Below are 18,935 nucleotides of genomic sequence, written 5' to 3'. Positions count from 1 at the left end.
CCCTCCCCCTGGCACTCCCCGCCGGCCCAGGGGCACGTCTCCCCCCCTGCTCGTCCTTGCCGCTCTCCCCCTTCCCGGGCCCGGGCCGTGGGGCCACGGGGGTGCGGGAGGCAGCTGCCGGCTACCGCGGCGCTGCAGGGCAGCTTCCGGGGCCAAGAGGGGACACTGCCCTTTCCGTCCGTCCGCTCCCCCTCCTCTCATGTTTTTCTTTTTTTTTTTTTTTTTGCAGAGATCATTTCAGTTTCTACCAGTACTCTGATTTATATATTTTCCATACTCCAGTCTTCCCGCCCTGGCCCATATCCCTCCGCAGTCTCGCCAAAGCGGTGGGTGTTTGAGGTGGGGTGTAGCCGGGAAGGAAGATAAGCTTGAGAATAGGAGGGGGGGGAGAGAAAGGAGAGATTTTGCTGCCGTGTCTGGGCTGATTGGAAGAGGCAATCATTGTATCTGCTGCCGGAGGATTAGCAGCTAAACTTTTATTGCTTCCTTTTGTGCGTCCGTGTGCGAGTGTGCGTGTCTGTGCGTGCGTGTGTAAACGGAGAAGTCGCCTCTCAAGGGGGAAAATCTTTCCCATTTCCCTTTGGCAGGTGCAGTTCAAGGAGGAACTCATGAGCATTTTGTCTGATCCACGAACTGATTAGGGGAGGGGAAACGATCCCTCTCGTTACTCATTCTTTCGCAGTTTTGAAATCATTCTTTCCCCACCACCGCCCGCTCCTGCCCTTTCCCTCCCCTTTCCCTGCCCCTGCACTGAATGAAAGCAAGAGTCTCCAGGGTCTTCTTCTGCTTCTCACCCTGGACTGGAGAAGTGAGGGGACATCTCTCTATCCCCATCCACCTCTATTTCGCTCCATCCATACCCGAGAGGATTTTAAACGGTGCAATGTGTTTTCAGTCTCTTGCCGCTGCTACCACTTGATACTATGCTACGCGCAGGGACAATGTTTTGCAAAAATGGATTTGTTCGATTTTAAAGGATTTCTTCTCTAATACGGATCACATTGCACACAAATATGACTAAATCCCCTATTTGGTAAATCTTTCTTCCCCCCACCCCTCCTCTTTGGGTTCCCGCCCGCCCGCCCCCACCCCTTCAGAGGAGCAAGCACTGGAGCTGATGACGGACCCATTAATCCCTTCTTCAATGCATCAAAAGAAGCCGAAAGGCTGGAAGTCGCTGGGCTCGGAGTCCTGCAGGAAATGCTTCGATCTGCTTTTGGTTTTGTATGAAACTGGTGACTAGGGGCTCGACTCGCCCCTCTGCCGCTGCTGCTGCCGCCGCCGCCGCCCGCCGGCACCTGGATGCGCCGGCCGCCGCCGTGCCCGCCGCCGCTGCGATGCAACGCTCATGGTGGTGCTGATGAGAGCTCGGGTGCGATGGGATTGAGCCGGCGGTGATCATTTGAAGGCGGTGAGGGAGAGCGAAGGAGAGGAAGGGCTGCTCTGCTCTGCTGTGTGTGGGCTTAGGGATTTTTTTTTTATTATTATTTTTTCTTTTCCTACTTCCATCCTCTTCCCGCCACTGGAAGTCCTCCCGTAGCTAAATGGAATTAGTGGAGACCGAAGCCCCTTGTGTAAGGAACAGACATGACCCATGGGCGCAGCTTCTTTCACAGTGAGTATGCCCCTCTTCCCGCCCTCCCCCGGCTGAGTTTAGCCGCCGCGCTCGGGCTCCTGCCCTGCGCTGCTTACACAACTAGCGTAACGGGACGCTCAGACCTCCGCGGCGTGAGGGTAGACTCCCCCCCGCACAGGCAGTACCCCTTCCCCACCGCCCTCCGGTGCAGCGGGAAGGAGCCGGTGTCTGTCAGCGCAGTGGGGGGGCACCCTCCCGCAGGACGGGGGGTCCATCGGGGCGCGACGCGCCTGATGGCTTTCAGCGTGACGGCGGGAGAGGGAGAACGGCCCCCGCTGTCCGCTGCGGCGCGGTGCAGCCGTAGCCGGGTCTCGAACCAGCTGGCATGGGCCGAGTGGGAGCTGGGCAGCGCCGAGTGCCGCGGCGGGGGCGGCTTACAGCGGGCACGGATCCTGTATCACAGATCCTGGCGGGGTGGATGCTGCCGCCCGGGGCGAAATCCTCCAGGAGAAGCGGGGAGGCACAAAAATGTAACAGTCATTTGTCGAAGACCGCCGGGGGCCCCACGCTGCGTGGATGGGACCCCCTCTCCCGTCTTAGTTTTGGAGAGTCCACTCTGCTGGAGGGGGTTGGCTGGCCACGGTTCCTTCCAGCACCTGTGTGTGCCCACACCTGTACAAGAACAGCTCTATGGCCAGGTGGTGCTTGTCCAACAACTCTATCCTATGCTAAGTCCTGTCTATGCCAAGTCGCAGCCTCCAAAAAGCTGCCTGGCCAAGAGGTAAATCTCTTAATGTGTAATGGAAAAACGCACAGATCCAAAAAAGATGCAAAGATGTGTAATTAGAGTGGAACTAGGCAGCATGATTATAATTACACCCTTGATTAGGAAAAAAAAAGGGGGAGGAGGAAGACAAGTGAGAATGCAATGAGAAATTTAATGGAAACTTCTTTAAAATAATTGCCTAACCCAAACAATCACGATATTGTGCTGTACTGTCAAAGCTTCCCAAGTGACAGTTTTCAGTGAGTGAAGATTGCATGGTTGGTCTCTTTGGGGTCTTTTTTGTCTTTTTTTCCTCCTTTTCTGTGAGAAGCACTGTTCTTTTCCTGTGGCTTGAGGAATAAAAAGACAAGGGGTCACAGAATAAAATGGCCTGCCTTGCTTAAGTAAAAAATACTGTTATCTGTTTCCTAGGCCTGGAATTTTAATTGCTTTCTGGCAATATACAGATTTTGGTGATGCTGGTGTTAATGCCACTGAATCAGAAAGCTTTCTCTCTTACTGAAATATGGGAGAAGTATTTAATTTCATCTATCCAAATGTTAGATACGTCCAGAAAAAAAAACTAATGTCTTAGTCTCATCTAATAGATTTTGTTATCAAGATTATTTTGACTCCTTCGGAATAATGAATACTGACATCATGATATGCAAGCATAGCTCCCTGTTTTGGAATAACATCGCTCTGTGGCTTGGAATCATCCTTTGTAGCAGTTACACCTGGAATTGGAAAGACCTGTGTTTTTTCTGTCATCTCGGTAACAATATATCTGTGACTTGGACCAACTCTCTCCTCTGATTTATTTTTTTTTTTTTCCATGTAGAAAAGGAGGGGAGAGCTAATAGGTAAAGATGTGTGAAATGAACCTGTAAGAATCAGATGTGAATTGTTATTCATTGCCTAAGAAGAAGTATTTCTCACATGGGTTTTGTTTGGCTGCTGTGCATCCTATTCTAGCTCCCATAAATTTGCGGGCAGCAAGATCATTAGCTGGTTCCATATTTTAACACCATTCCACCTTATACTATTGAAAAATCAGGTTCTGGCGGGTGAGGATTACAGGCATAGATGCAGTATGTTCACTGCATGAAACACAGCTAAAGTAAATGAGCAACTTCTAAAATGAGTGAATCCTGCATTGCCTTAAGATTTTGACACAGCTGGTGGGGAGAGTCCCAGCTGGCGCATATTGCCAGAATCCATCCCTGAGGAGAGTAAGGGCATGAATGACTGGGCAGCATTCAGATCCAAGTAGAAGATGTAGTGTTCTCACTGAATGTCTCCAACACAGAAGTTTTTAACTACCAGCTCTGCCAACATCCGTCTCTGTTAGCTGAGGGATTCAAAAAGACACAGGGGCTGTGAGCCTGACCAAGAAATAGTGAATATGCTGCCAAGTCTTCATTTTCCCAGCCTTTCCCTGCTTAATAAGATAGCCATCATCCGTGCCTCAAACCCTCTGTCACATGGAACAGGGTCAAAGGCATAGAAACAGAGATCCCAGTGCTATCAGAATGCTGGAAATATGGACACTGGCTTCCTTCGGGGTAAAAATTGCATACAATTTGCAGTGTAAAAGCTGAAAATCATGAAAGCACCATCTTTGAAAGGGTCATGCAGGTAGGTAGTTGCTAGCCCATGGTGGCTTTTGGTGTGTCTCGGGGGTAAGAAGAGAAAAGCTTCCATTTGATTATGTTTGTTAAGGACCACAGGTCCATCAATTTCTCATCATGGGCAACAATACAAATGGCAGCTGATCAATCCAAAATGCTTGGAATAAACACACAACTTCATTTCCACTTTAACTTCAGTATGTCTGGGCTTAATGCCAAACTAGCTAGGGTCAAAACCCCAAGCACTCCAAGAACTTATGGATCTGTTTTGTTATGCTTTTGCTATCCTACTTTCTCTACAAAAGCCAAAGAATGTATGGGGGATGACAAGAAAACACTATAATCAGTGCATGATTCATCAGATAGCTAGCTAAGTCACTTCGATTTTCCAGAGCAGTTTTGTTATGACTGGCCTAAGTGTTTGTCTCTTGGCCTTTTCTAGTTAAAAAGTTTTATTCAGAAAATCAGAAATTATGTCCAGGTTGAAGCCTATCTCAGGTCACATTTGTTCCCAAGAGGCATAGCTATCCTGTCATGGTTAGAGATAGGAGATTTCTCTTTGCAAAATGGGCTGTGGATTCCCTGCAGCACAAAGCAACACCCTCTCAACAAGTCAAACAAACTAGATTAATGAGACTGTTAAGCACACACAATGATTTACTTCACTGGGGATTTGCAAATGCTTTGATAGATGTGAAGAACCCAACCCCTCACTTCTTCCTTACTCCCAGCACTCATTTTCAAATTTTATTATGCCATAGTGAGAGACGTCAGTGAGTCCGCTGGCACTGAAACTTAGCAGGGCTTTGTTAAAAGCAGCCACTTTTCTATTATTCCCAGGCTATGATTATATAAATAAACATTGGTAAGGCGTTTTTCTCTAATACTAAAAAAATAAAAAATGAAAACAAAAAGGAGAGAAACATCAGTGCCGGGGGATTTTGTGTTAAACCCAAAAGATCTCCTCTTTATATGGATACTTTTACAAAGTTAAATACTTACAAGGACAGATCACAAAGAAACTTGCTTATATAAAATATGCAATTTTAAGATGCAAATAAAAATGAAACTCTTTCTACAGCAGTTGTGTTCTTCTAAGTCAGATGTTTACAATTGATTTGATTGCAAGCACTATCACACTGTGATATTTAACACATGTTTCTCTTTCAGTTGTAGCAAGTCTAATCATCTTACATTTGTCTGGGGCAACCAAAAAAGGAACAGGTATGTAAATTTCACACATTTTTTTCAGACATGATATTAGAGTTTGAATTGTTAATTCAGTTCTTGAAATTTTTAGTAGCTCACCTATTGTCAGTGTCTGTCCTTTGCTCATTTGTGTTAAGTATTAGTGTGCCTGTACATGTGCAAAAATCCAGTGCTACTTTCTTTTTAACGAGTTAGTGAGTTGTTCCACAGTTAGACCTAACTAACTGTGCCTGATTCTGTCTGTCTGAAGACTGTAATGTACTGCTGCTTTCATATTGGGAAGTCCAGTTTGGGCACTGAGCTATTTACCCTTAAGATAGCTTGTTGAAGTAGAATTCAAAATCTGAAATTAGGTATCATGGGTGCATTTATGCCAGGTGGGGCTAGAAAAATGTTCTTAAAGCCCAGGATGCTACGTGTGTTGAGAGCCAAGTGGGGAAAGCTGCTAAGCACAGTGTGTGTATGAACTTGTGTCTGAATGAGCAGTCCTTGTAGGCCTGAATTCATTTCAGGAAGTTAGGAAGTGTGTCATACTCAACTTGAACACAGACCAGGAAGAAAGAGAAATGCTTGCAGAGCATAAGGTAGATCTCAGGTGGTTAAAATCATCATTGGAAGGTACCTGTCTCCCTTCATTGATCATAAGTGGGAGTCTCAAACATCACATCTCTGCACATCAAAGGCTTAAGTTAAATGAAGCACTCCTTGGACATAGGTACTTCATTCACAGCAGAACACAGGAGTCCTCTTCAGGCACCTGTACGAGGTCTAGAACCTACTATACTTTTTTTTAATACCAGCATAGGTATTTTCCCCTCTGAAGAAACCATCTTATTTTAGCCTGCTTGTTAAAAAATGATGCCCGGAAAGTGATGCTTCATCTTCTTCAGCCTGAACAGACTCAAAACTTTATCTCCAGGCTCTCTGCCAATGTGCTGAAAGGAGTGCAAGAGTTTCAGGGCTAGGAAGAAAGCAAACAAAAAGGTCTGACTCTTCTTTCTGATTCATCTAGGAGGAGGAAATTTGGGGCTGTGATTCCTGGCCTTAGAGCTATTCATTTTACAGAAAATAGCAAGAAAAAAAAATAGTCTGTGAACTATAATCCAGGAATTCCCCCATCTATCTCTGTCTGTTGAATATAGAGTCAAGATGCTACAAATTTAAAAGAATTTATATATTCTATCATAATTCTCTAAATTTTCTTGATTTTGTGACTTTGATATATTCCCACATTAAGGCAAGTAGCTTGCTGGTAGAGTGGCTTGCTGAAGCCACTGACAGGAGGAGCTGTTTTATTGTCTAAGAGAGTTCAAAGTGTCATAGGGACATAATAATTTGCGAGCTAATTATATAATGCTTAATGTGATTATTTCACAGAAAAGCAAACTACTTCCGAAGGACAGAAACCAGTGCAGTGCGGAACTTGGACAAAATATGCAGAAGGAGGCATCTTCACTTCTCCCAATTACCCCAACAAGTATCCTCCTGACAGGGAGTGCGTCTACATTATAGAAGGTGACCAGCTGAAGAATGTTTATATTCAATCATCACTGTATAAAAACCCCATGCTTTATTTTATTATATGTGAAGAGAAGGTAAAGCCTATGTGACTGTGATAAATCTTTTCAAGAGATGAGATTTAGAGAAGCTCCCTTCTTGCACTTCTTAATTTTTTTGTTTTAATTTGGTTTGTCATTTTAAAATTTTGTAGTGCATAGCAAGAAATACTGAAAAATACTTGATTTTTTTTTTTTTTTTTTTCTGAAATCATTCATGTATTAGTTCAGGTGGTAAGTATGCATGATTCACTTAGTAATAAACACTATATAATTTATTCCAGGATATTCAGAGAACGAAGAGAACCTAAAATGCTGTAAAATGACAGAAGAAAGAATATTTTAAAATTAGTAAAATGTGAACACAGGAAACAAAAAAGTTTTTGCATTTCATATGAATTCTTTACATTCATCATAACTGAATCAGGGATGAGATTATAGTATAGTAAGAGAAAAGTATATGTGTATATATGTACGTAAGGCAAAGTATAGTAAGGGAAGTCATTCAGAAAATACCCATATAGCGAGTATAAAAATTTTCCATCCGATTGTTCATGAGAAATAAAAATAAACAGATTTAAAAAAGCCCCAAGAAACAAAATAAAACCAGAAAAGAATAAACATTAACACCAAACAGCTGTAAAACACAGCTTTCAAAGAGTAGTTGCAGGCATGGAGGTGTTATAACGAAAGGCTAGATAGAGGTGGATTACAAGCAAGTTAATGCAGTTTCTTTTCGTCAGTCTTAGCGCAATGGATGTTGAAAGGATTATTGTAAAAACGAATCAGTGGAAAGTAATGGAGATTAGATACTGTAAGAGCTTAGTAGCAGAAAAGATGGATCAGGTACAGAATGTTAAGTCACCAGAACCAAGAAGGTTCATTCATGAGTTTTGAATACGTGCAGAATACAACACTGCTGCCTGTTCTATCCATGCTTGGTTGGATAGAATTATCAACTACAAATGATGGACCCAGCAATTGCAGAAATAGTTATTTTACTAAAGATGCAGGTAGTACCAAAAGAGATTTCCAGAGGTGTATAGTTGATTCAAATTGAATTAGCTGGTTTAGAACCCCACAGCTAGACCCTTTTAAGAAACCAGTTTGCCTTTCCAAATCTAGTGCTGAGTTACTAAAATATATTTCATAAAAAACTTCAAGGGGAATGATGGATAATAAATGTTTTGGTTAGGAAAATAAATCACAGCCAAATGACCAAGATCTCTGAATCCCACTCTAATGTTAGGTATCCTGACTGAAGTCAGAAGTAAAGAGGTGATTATAAATCATGGAGTCAGACAAACCCTTTAAAGAAAATTTATGTCTGTCTACTCTTCCCATTTGAGTCTGAAATTTAAGCAGATGTATTGTAAATGTTTAAATTCTTTCATAGTTTAGGAATTGACCTACAACAAAATTAAAATAAAGATAAACCCCATAAATATATAGGTTCAATATGTACTACTTAGCGCTATATATTTTGTTATGTTGATCCAGGTCTCTTTTCTGACACTCCTGTGAGGATGGGAAGAAGCAAGCCTCTTGTATCTTCAAGGACCTGAAACACAGAGATGTGTTTTATCATTAAAGAGAAAAGGTGTGGGAAAAAAAAAAAAAAGCAACAAACTGTTTTTTTAAACACTAATCCAGTATCTCAGGCCAAAAGGTGTTCCTCTTTTTAGTAAGAAAGTGCCTGAAAGCCCTTTATTGTAAAGACCTTTGTCTTTAGTACAGTAATTAAGTACTTATGAAAATATAAATTAATAAGATGAAAGGTGACAATATATAGTTAATATATTTTGAAAATATAGTTAACAAGATGAAAGGTGGCAAAATACCCTGTTGAAATAACCTGGTTTAGAAGAGCTTAGATTGGAAATACCCAAGAACAATTTAGGAAGGAAAGATTTACTCAATCACCTTTTATGATGAAGATGAAATTCCATGTTGATGAGTTTGGAGCGATGTGTAGTAAAAGGAGTAATCCAAACTTAACAGACATCTTGATATAATTTATGGGAGAAATCAATCTGGCAAAATCCAGTTGCACATAATTTCTCATGACACTAATATTTTCTGCTTCCTGCCCAGTCATAAGAGTTTGGATTGCAACTGGGTATTTTAAAGCCCATGATGATAGCAGCTCTGTTATATATTCTGATGAAAACCATGCATAATGCACAACATATTCAGTTCTCATCTTTCCATGTCTGTTTCTGCCCTCTAAAAAGGTCAGGAATAGACATATCTGAGAAACATCACAAAAATAAACAGAGATGTAGTAAGATGTCTAAGAACTGATATTTTAAAATGTAGCAGTTTTTAAAAAAGGCAAAAGAAGAAACACTGAAGGACAAGAAACACTATTTGTTAATTTTGGTCAGTTAGTTGTCCATATTTATTCCTTTTTGCAACATATACAAATGGCAGAATAGTATAAAGAAGGCTAGCAAATGAAAACTTTTTCCTGTACCTTTTATTTTCTCTGGAACTCATTGTCATGAGATGTTGAAGTCAAAGGAATGTAAAAAAAAAAAATCCAAAAGATTGTTTTACTAATAGCAATATCTTTGAGGTCAGATAACAATCTATGTTGTGGATAATCCTTGCTAAGCCAGGACATAAATACCAATTTTAGTGTAAAACAGAAACATCTCCATATGCATCTTATTTCCTATATTTGTTATTGAGATTCAGTATACTTCAAACAGCTTCTATCTGCTGTTGAATACCAAAAACCAAACTAGGCGGACTGTCAATATGAACCATAATAGCATTCCCACACTTCTCTCTCTCCTTTGTATGTCTCAGAGAATTCAGAAGTCCAGGACTGTGTATACCATAGCGACAGCTGTATGACGTGAGTTTAAATACATATATGAATCACCAGGTTTCTTCCTGCCTGCTTGCTTTTGTTCCTGCATTTTTTGCTGTCAGACACAGTCTGGGGCAAATACTTATGGCTTCCCTCAAAACCAGTTCCTACTGACTTCAGTGACCTGAGTGAAGACTCTTAACACGTAGTGTATTGTAATAGTACAGAATTTCACCTCATAATACAATTTTTCCACCCATATTGTAGCTTATTTTATATGCATGCAAGCCTTTTATAATTTCAAAATTGCTTTGGTGAAGTAAAGGAGCTGGCAAAAATTGCCATGATCATAGACTGTGAGTTTCTAAAAGAGAAGAGGATTTCTGACTCTAGAGACTTCTATCCTAGCAGTCAAAGGCATAAGCAGGTCAAGCTCAAACAGCTAGAAGTTTCCCTTTTCCCTTTTCCCTTTTCCCTTTTCCCTTTTCCCTTTTCCCTTTTCCCTTTTCCCTTTTCCCTTTTCCCTTTTCCCTTTTCCCTTTTCCCTTTTCCCTTTTCCTTTTTTTCCTTTTCCTTTTTTTCCTTTTCCTTTTTTTTTTTTTTAAACTTTTTTTCTTTTACTCTATTTTAGTAGTAAGATAATTAACTGCTGGAACAACTAGGAATTTTAAAATCCAGATTGGATGCCTTTCTAAACAAATCCTTTAGGTCATCCAGAAGTCACAGATTCAGTACAAAAATTATTATGCTGTAAAGGAGCTTCTGGTGAGTTCTACCTGCCTTTCAAAATTCATTGAGAATTTGTTCTTTTACTGTCTCATTTGGCATATAGAAAATAGGAAATAGCTGAGCGTATGCATTAAATTCCCTGTTGGGCCCAATTTCACTCTTATTTCATACATTCATGACTCCAACCTGGCAAAATTCACAACTGCCTGAAATGACCGCAGCAGTGGCATCATTAGCCTTTGCCAGACTGCAGAAAATTTGGCATGTGTGCTCCAAAGGGAAAGGAGCAAAGGCTTTTGTTTGTGTTAAAAATATCTGGGGAGTGGGATATTCATATTTTACACAATGTATCTTAAGAATTGGTTTGGAAATCCTTCAGGTGAAATACTTGTGAGATTTTATCCATTCTCCAGTCTTTAATATTTAAATGTTGATTTAAAAATATAGGTATGGACTAAAATTGCTTTATGGAGATATGAAATACCCACTTTATATTTTTGTGGACATTTAGAGATATCGTTCTGGAAGGCTTTCCGTGTTTTCACTGAAGATCATTAGGCTCTTTAATCGTAGATCTTTCACAGGTGTTAGAAAGTGGTTGTGTATCACTGTACGAAGAATCTCTGCTTGAAGTAATTTTGAATTTCACAGTGATTTTTTTTTTTTTTGTGTTCAAAACAGTTTTCATCAAAACAAGAAAATAATCCTCTTTTAAAAGGAGGTTGTAGGTGGCTTTCTTATCAGTAACAGCTGGACATCCAGAAAGACTAGATTATTGAAAACTGTCAGTAATGTAGCAGTTCAAATAGATGGGATAGGTATAGAGTTCAATTTCTCATTTCCATGCAGTAGACTGAGACAGATTCAGCTATCAGATACACAGATTGAGAGGCTGATCAGAATTAAAATCCTAATTGTGTGGTTTTGCTGCAGCTGTTCTTCTACCACAAGTTGGAACCCAGTGCCTTTTTTGAATTGAGTGTAAAATCTCAAGACAACACTTGTGTAAGAGAATTAGATGAAAAATATGAGGAGACAAACAAGCATTAAGTAGTCTTTCCATGGTATTAAACATTTTTGAAGAAAGACAAAGGGAAGTTAAATGTGGAAGATTTTTAAGATTTGAAGTAAAGTCATTTTGTGAGATAGCTCCAATATATTTCATTTGGACTTGAAAACAACTTTTCCTAAACATTACAGCCACAGAAAAAGTTCTGAAGATGTGAGTGGGCTTTACCTGAGAATAAGGACACTGGAAATGACTATTCCATCCCTCCTTTTCTGGTTAGATGACCATATTCCAGTCCAGTCTGGAATAGTTGCATGTTCTGGGCTTTTAGTTTGGCAGATATGGTTTGTTTTTCCGTAGCTATACATTCAGTATTATTAGTCATTATTCTGGACTTATTCTCACTGTATTTCTGTTTTACCATGAGCGCTTTTGCACACACTTTGATGCAAAAGCTGTGGCAGATGTGTGTTTATACAGTACCTGATCACTTTAGCTTGTGTTTGGCAAAGAAACCCTTCCTAAAGCTGGAATATAAGTGATGATACCCTTTGTTTAAGAAATTTTACTTTTTGCTGAAAGCAAATTCAAGTTGGGAGTTTGAATTGTGTGTTTTCATTCCTTATGGTAATTTCTGGGAAGATTTGAATAATTTTGTTTCTTAGGTAGATTATTGCAAAATAACCCCACCAATCCCTCTAACCTTTAACTCTATATATTGTACAAGTTGAAGCACAGAGGTGCATTTAAAAGCACATGATGATAAGGTGCATGGATGCGTGTACAGCACCACTTCTTCCCTTTGCCCAGTCTTTTCCGATCGCCACAGTCTGCAGTTACAGAAACACAAAACTGTTAGGAGAAAGGACCTCATCCTGTTTGGACTGCTTTGTAGAGCATGCTGGGACACAGGAAGTACTAATACCCAAAACAGGTCAGGAAATGTTCGTTGGCCTTAAGGCTGATTGATAGATGCAACCACACATGTACAGATTAACTCCTATCACCTTCCCAGTCAAGAATACAGATACAAGCTACTTGCAGTAAATGGTCCTTGACTGATGCAAACCACCACATCACACCTAAGAAAGGGTTTAGGCTGTTCTGACTGGTATGGCCGAAATGATGCCAGGAGATGACTTTAACATTTAAGGAGTGTAAACGGTCAGTAGTCTAGCCCCAAAATTCATTCCCCAGCCTTATTTTGAGGTGGAGAAACAGTGCTAGTGAATAGTCAGGTTCTCCTAATATGTGTAAAGAGTAGGACATGAATGATCCCATGAGAGGCACAGCAGGTGGAGGTACAACAAACCCTTGTCTTAGCAGGCTTTGTCAGCAAAAGCCTATATTGCACTGTGATCTAGACACTGGAGGCGTACTCTTTTGCTATAGACAGGATTAAGCTATAGGAAGAGCACACCTGAGGGATGTTGCATCTGTTAAAATTTGTAGACAAAACCTTGAATATTTTTTTTCTCCTTTACTATAGTTCAACCCGTAACTTCATTGCTTTATACAGAAGATGCCAGGGAATATTTGTTTTAGAGATCATTCCGACTGCCACTAGCCTTAGTATCTATGAATAGACATGGGGGGTTTATGTCTAATTAAGTGACCATTCTAAAGTTCCTTCAGCATTTGCAGTAGAATGTTGTTTGCTCTTTAGCTAAACGTTAATTTTGCTTAATCCTCATCTGGTTTCTTAAGTGAGAATTCATTACATTTGTCCTTATGTTTCAAGAAATGATAAGCAATTCTGTGTAAACACAATTACACTGGAGCTTGTCATTGACTGCAATACATACAGAACAGAATTTGTCCTTCTTATTATAGAACAGTTCTGATAATATTTTTCTTCATCTTTGCAAACATTAGGTAAAAAAGTATTCCGATTAACATTCCATACACCCCTAAATGTAAAAAAACCACTGTTTTTCCACATGCATAAGTTTCTTAGAAGCCAATAGTTTCTAAACTGTATCTTGTTATACATCGTAGATATCTCTCTTAGTTTTTCCAAGAATTTCTGTCATGAGCACTTTTTAAAAGGAAAACAATAGACAAATAAGCTGATGGTGTAAAAAAGTTATAAAAATGTAGAGGTACAAATAATGAGTTATTAAGCAAAATATTATAATGCATACAAAATTGATATATCTGTTTTTTCTTCTGTTTTAGGTTTTAAAATCTTGGTTTAGAAAATAAAAAGATAATTTTCTTTTCACTTCTAGCTGCCCCTAGACAATGCATTGAACTACACTTTGATGAAAAATATTCCATAGAGCCTTCTTGGGAGTGCAAATTTGACCATATTGAAGTACGAGATGGACCTTTTGGCTTTTCCCCAATCATTGGACGTTTCTGTGGACAGCAGAATCCACCTATGATAAAATCCAGTGGCAGATTCCTATGGATTAAATTTTTTGCTGATGGTGAGCTGGAATCTATCGGGTTTTCTGCTCGGTATAACTTTACGCCTGGTGAGTACAAACCATCATAGTTTCTGAAAGAAAAAGCTTAGCATAGTAACTTTGCTAATGTTGTAGTGTTGTGCTGTTGAATAATATCTTTAACTGGGACTATGTTTATTCTCAAGGAAGGTATTAGCAGGTAGGAAAATGATAGAAGGTACATATATCTTTTGCTTATTCAAGTAAAGCTTATCCAAAGAAGACATTTTCAAAACATTTATATCCAAGATGCATATATTCAGCTTCTGCAGTGTTTAAAAGAATTGTTTTCCATTGAATTCTATTATAGAAAATAATTTAAAATGTTTCATGGGAAAGATGTATGTTTTATGCTTGATTGTTACAATGTGCAGCTATTCTCTTAAAATAATTACTGATAAAGTATTCTAATAGAAAAAAAGTAATTATCTTAGAAAATTCCGTTGCTGCTTTTCCACTTCACCAATCATTTACCCTCATGAGGAGTGGAATAGTTCTCCCTTCTCAATAAAGCAAACTATTACAAGTATTGCCAGAGGAAGTGTGAGGTTCAAATAGTAAAATGCATTAAGTATTTTTCTAAAAAGATGTAAATCTTAATTGTAATTGTACAATTATTATTTGTTACTTTAAAAATTTAATTCATTAAAGTAAAACAAAATTCATAGTCATACTTCCCATTAATTTCTTTCCTCCCCCACTTATTAACAAAAGATTGCTGATTTTAAATTTCTTTTTTGGCTGGAGCCACACTATAGTGCACTGCTGTATTTGATGTATTTCTGTACCTTCTTACGTATTGAGTGATGAGTCATACCTTAATATAGCTTGCTCTAAAGCACTGTAATTATTATGTAATTTTGTCTATTATGTCACTATTGTTTCAGCTAAATTATTGTATTAGGTGGAACAATATTCTTTAGCATATCTGCTAAAATTAACAGGCTCCGAATTCTGTTTGCTTAATTATTCCAGTAGCATCATAGAAGATTGCAGGACTACTTGAATTTTCCTCTCTGCAGTTGTCTTTCCCTAATGCAAGGAAAATAGTTCTAAAATAGTTCTACCCAACATAGTTCAAATTTCTTTGAAGTGAGGGATACTGTCTTCCATAAACATATTTAGAAAGTTGAAATAGCAACAGAACAAAGAGTTTCTGTAGCAAATAACCTGATAGCCAGGTATATATCTGTTGTAAATGAAAAGACAATGAATGCAGTTTTCTATATCTACACATACTCTCTGAAAAGTGACTTAAATATGTATCTTTCATTTACCATGGCTCTGTAGATATTTGCAGTTTTCCTCCCCACATCCACCAAAAGTTATTTGCTTTGAATTTCATGTGATTCTTGTTTCAAAGAGTTATATATTAGGGTTGAAAAGATGTTCATAGCACAATCTGCAGCTTATTCTGTCAAAAACTCTCAAGTGAAAAACAATTTCATGGGCCATGTTTTATCCTCATTCCTTTTCTACTATATAAGTTGAATTTCTACACGGAGATCAATGCTGGTAAATTGTGATAGCAGCATGAATTATTCCAGACTTCAGATGAATATCAATGTCTTCTTTTTTTTTTTTTCTTTTTTTACTTTTTTATCTCCATAGATTTCAGTATGAAGCTTTGTAAATGATAGAGGGTTTCTAGGAATATTGGCCAAGTGAGAATGTGATTAATTTGACAAGTGCAAAACAGCACTGCTGCCTCCTTGATCATCAGTAATGGGAAGCAGTTCTCATTCTTCATTACTTGACCAGTCCTTTACTATGTAGGCGTGAAAAAGGCTTGACATTTTGAGATCTGTTGTTCAAATGTGTGCACTGGGATGGGGCACTATCAACTCATAAAAAAGACCTATGGCTTTCAAGAGTGTATAAATGAGTAGCATAGAGAGGAATTGCCTCCAGAAATTATCACCTTAACAGTTCAGACCTTAGGTAGTGACAATTTAGGAAATTTAATTACGAACAAAGGAGAGATCAGAAGAAAATTTTTAGCTATCTTCTCTTCAAGGAGCATCAAAAAAAATTATCTAGAGCAAAGACACACTTGGAAATTACTGATGCCTAAAGCAGCTGAACACTATGAGGAGATAGTTTGTTGTACCATCTCACCGAGAGCAAGCAACACCCTCTGCCTATCTGCCGCCTGCAGAGGAGGCTTTCTTCATCCCAGTGACAAGTGCAGCAGAACTATTTCTTTAGTATCAGCAGTCTTTCATGTTTCCCACCTGTGTGGTTCCCCACCCACCACTGACACATTCTTCAGCTACTACTTTTGCATTTGATATCTTGATGGAGGTTCTGGTTTATTGCAATGTTGAATGTGTGGTTGTGTAGCAAGATTTAAAATAATTACTTAAGCAAAACTGATTCAATTGAAGCTTCAACCATTTATTATTATTTGAATAGTACCTGGAGAAGCAAGGAAAGAAATTATTTACTAGGTCTCCAGGGTGTACAAAACCAGCTAACTGGATGAAGTTAAAAAAAAAGAGATCAATTAAGGTATCAGGAAAAAACTTCCATTTGAAGATCTATTAGTCTGGGCAAATGGAATGAGCCTTGTCACCTGAAGCATTTTAAACCTAGCTTGGACTAAGCCTGGGAAAAAAAATAAAAATCATATAAAGCAATCCTAAGGAATAGGCTAATATTTTGCAATTACTAAGACTTTTCTGTTTAATAATTTCTTTTACTCCTTGACTCCTAGAATCATAGAATCATAGAATAGTTAGGGTTGGAAAGTTCCAACCCCCCTGCCATGGGCAGGGACACCTCACACTAAACCATCTCACGCGAGGCTTCGTCCAACCTGGCCTTGAACACTGCCAGGGATGGAGCATTCACAGCCTCGCTGGGCAACCCATTCCACTGCCTCACCACCCTAACAGGAAAGAATTTCCTCCTTATATCCAATCTAAACTTCCCCTGTTGAAGTTTTAACCCGTTACCCCTTGTCCTATCACTACAGTCCCTAATGATGAGTCCCACCCCAGCATCCCTATAGGCCCCCTTCAGATACTGGAAGGGTGCTATGAAGTCTCCATGCAGCCTTCTCTTCTCCAGGCTGAACAGCCCCAACTTTCGCAGCCTATCTTTATACAGGAGGTGCTCCAGTCCCCTGATCATCCTTGTGGCCCTTCTCTGGACTTGTTCCAACAGTTCCATGTCCTTTTTATGTTGAGGACACCAGAACTGCACACAGTACTCCAGGTGAGGTCTCACGAGAGCAGAGTAGAGGGGCAGGATCACCTCCTTCGACCTGCTGGTCATGCTCGTTTTGATGCATCCCAGGATACAAGCACACACTGAAGCCGGCTCATGTTCATTTTCTCATTGACCAGCACTCCCAAGTCCTTCCCCACAGGGCTGTTCTGAATCTTTTCTCTGCCCAACCTGTAGCTGTGCCTGGGATTGCTCCGACCCAGCTGTAGGGCCTTGCACTTGTCATGGTTAAACTTCATGAGGTTGGTATTAAAATGGTTGGAACTCCATCCACCAATGCAAAAGTCCACTTGGCAAGTCACTTAGTTCTTTCTTGCTTTTACTTTGTCTTTCTTTGGGCCATTGAAATGTCTACACATGAAATTTCATCACACATCTCTGGGTCTTTAGATCTGTTACCCTAATTTTTCCTAAAAGGTCATGTTTCAAGAACGTTTTCCAAAATGGTATTAAATCACTGTTCTGTTTAGAAAAATTCAGGTATTACTTCAAGAGGACTTACCCTTGACAACCATTCTTTAAAATGAGGAATTTTTTTTTTAGTGTAGACAAAAGTTCGCACAGAGAGATGTTTATTTGACCTTTCTTACTCAGCTAGAATAATCAGATTTCTGTTTATCCTGGTTGCTGATTTTGCAGGACAGTAGCTTAAGATAGCCCATCATTACCTTCAGTTCCTTCATTTAGTAGAAGCCATCTGGGTTTTTATTTAGCCTCATTAATATAATGGTCAATCAGTAATGTTTTCTTTTTGACTGCCTGGTAATAGAAAAAGAAAAAATGCTTTATACTCTTCTGTCCCGAAAAGTGGAGTGTAAAACACTGCCTAATCAAAATAATGGGACTTTTACATCCCCATATAAGTGGTACAAGTAGCTGTAGAATGTCAGAGTAATAGAATAATAACATCATTTGTCTTGAAGAAAAAAAAAACAACCCACCACAACAAAAAAAAAACCCAAAAGTCAAATAACCCAAATTCTTAATTGGGAAATTTCTATATTTTAGGTCTCATGAAATATTTAACATGAATTTCTAAAACAATAGACAAGATACTGTGGAAATATGTTTCCATCTAATGTATATGTCCTGTCTTCTGTGTAAGGAAAGGGTATTTCCCAGGCATCTGGGACAGCTGAATGCTTGTGGGACATTGCTTACTTGTTTTTATTTATATATTTATTTATCATTTATTTATTTTCATTTTCTCTTCTGAACTGATCTGATTGCTTCTAAGTTAACATCAGCAGTGGCAACAACTTTTAACCAACTTGTAATTCAGCTGTTTTGGAGAAGCAGTAAACAATCTCAGGGCCATGAGACTTTGAATGAGTCAAGCTTTTTCCTTTGGAATAGGAGTTGGTTTTTATGAGAAATTACTCATACTTCTTTGTTCAAACTTTTGAGCCAGAAACTACTGATGTCAAAAAAAAAAAATAAAAAGGTGTGAATATTTTTTTATTTATTATACTGAGATTTATAGCTCCCAGCACTTCCGATTGTTATAAACAGCTTCTTTGAGTTAGGAACTTCTAGTTCATACACACACTCAACAGTCAGGCACTTCATTGCTATTTACAATGTATTAGGGCATCTGGTCTTGTGAATGAGAAGGAATTTCCACGTAACATCTGGCATGATGCCGTTGCATGTTACATTAAAAATCATGATCAGCTACAGAAATACTATTTTTTCAAGGGTATCTGATTTGTGTTGTGCTGTTCTGTAGATTCCATTAGCTTACAGGAATTGTAGAATTAGGCCTGAAGTATTTCAGTACCATAAATGTGAGAATGTAGTAGAATAGTACGCTATTTTGAATTTCAAGTGAAAAATAATTCTTCATGTGGAGCAAATGAGTATCTAAAAGATGTCATGGAATTCTCAGGTCCCATATTACCTCTTGTCATCACATACTTCTATTTTTCTTTCAAAAATACTCAAGAAGCAACTATAGAAC

The 18,935-nt window shown here is 39.1% G+C and overlaps 1 protein-coding gene across 4 annotated transcripts in view; it reads left to right on the top strand.

Moving 5' to 3' along the window:
* The first annotated feature begins 486 nt into the window (after nt 1-486).
* Nucleotides 487-18,935, top strand: part of NETO1 (neuropilin and tolloid like 1) — a 66,263-nt gene continuing 47,814 nt past the window's right edge. Inside the window, exons 1-4 of one of the 4 annotated variants that reach the window (XR_009967478.1) lie at nt 487-1,615; nt 5,144-5,197; nt 6,560-6,697; nt 13,526-13,774. Coding sequence is in view for 3 of the 4 variants with exons in the window: in XM_062633091.1 (XP_062489075.1) it covers nt 1,588-1,615; nt 5,144-5,197; nt 6,560-6,697; nt 13,526-13,774 (469 nt within the window). In the remaining variant the exon portion in view is untranslated. The remainder of the gene's footprint in view (nt 1,616-5,143; nt 5,198-6,559; nt 6,698-13,525; nt 13,775-18,935) is intronic. The other 3 variants (XM_062633091.1, XM_062633090.1, XM_062633089.1) reach the window with 3 other exon arrangements.

The sequence above is a fragment of the Pezoporus occidentalis genome, unplaced genomic scaffold (genome assembly GCF_034315485.1).
Source record: "Pezoporus occidentalis ecotype Australia unplaced genomic scaffold, CSIRO_AGI_Poc_V1 ctg4, whole genome shotgun sequence".
NCBI classification, from domain to species: domain Eukaryota; kingdom Metazoa; phylum Chordata; class Aves; order Psittaciformes; family Psittacidae; genus Pezoporus; species Pezoporus occidentalis.
The sequence above is the reverse complement of the archived record's forward strand: the minus strand, read 5'-3'. Positions and strand labels throughout refer to the sequence as shown.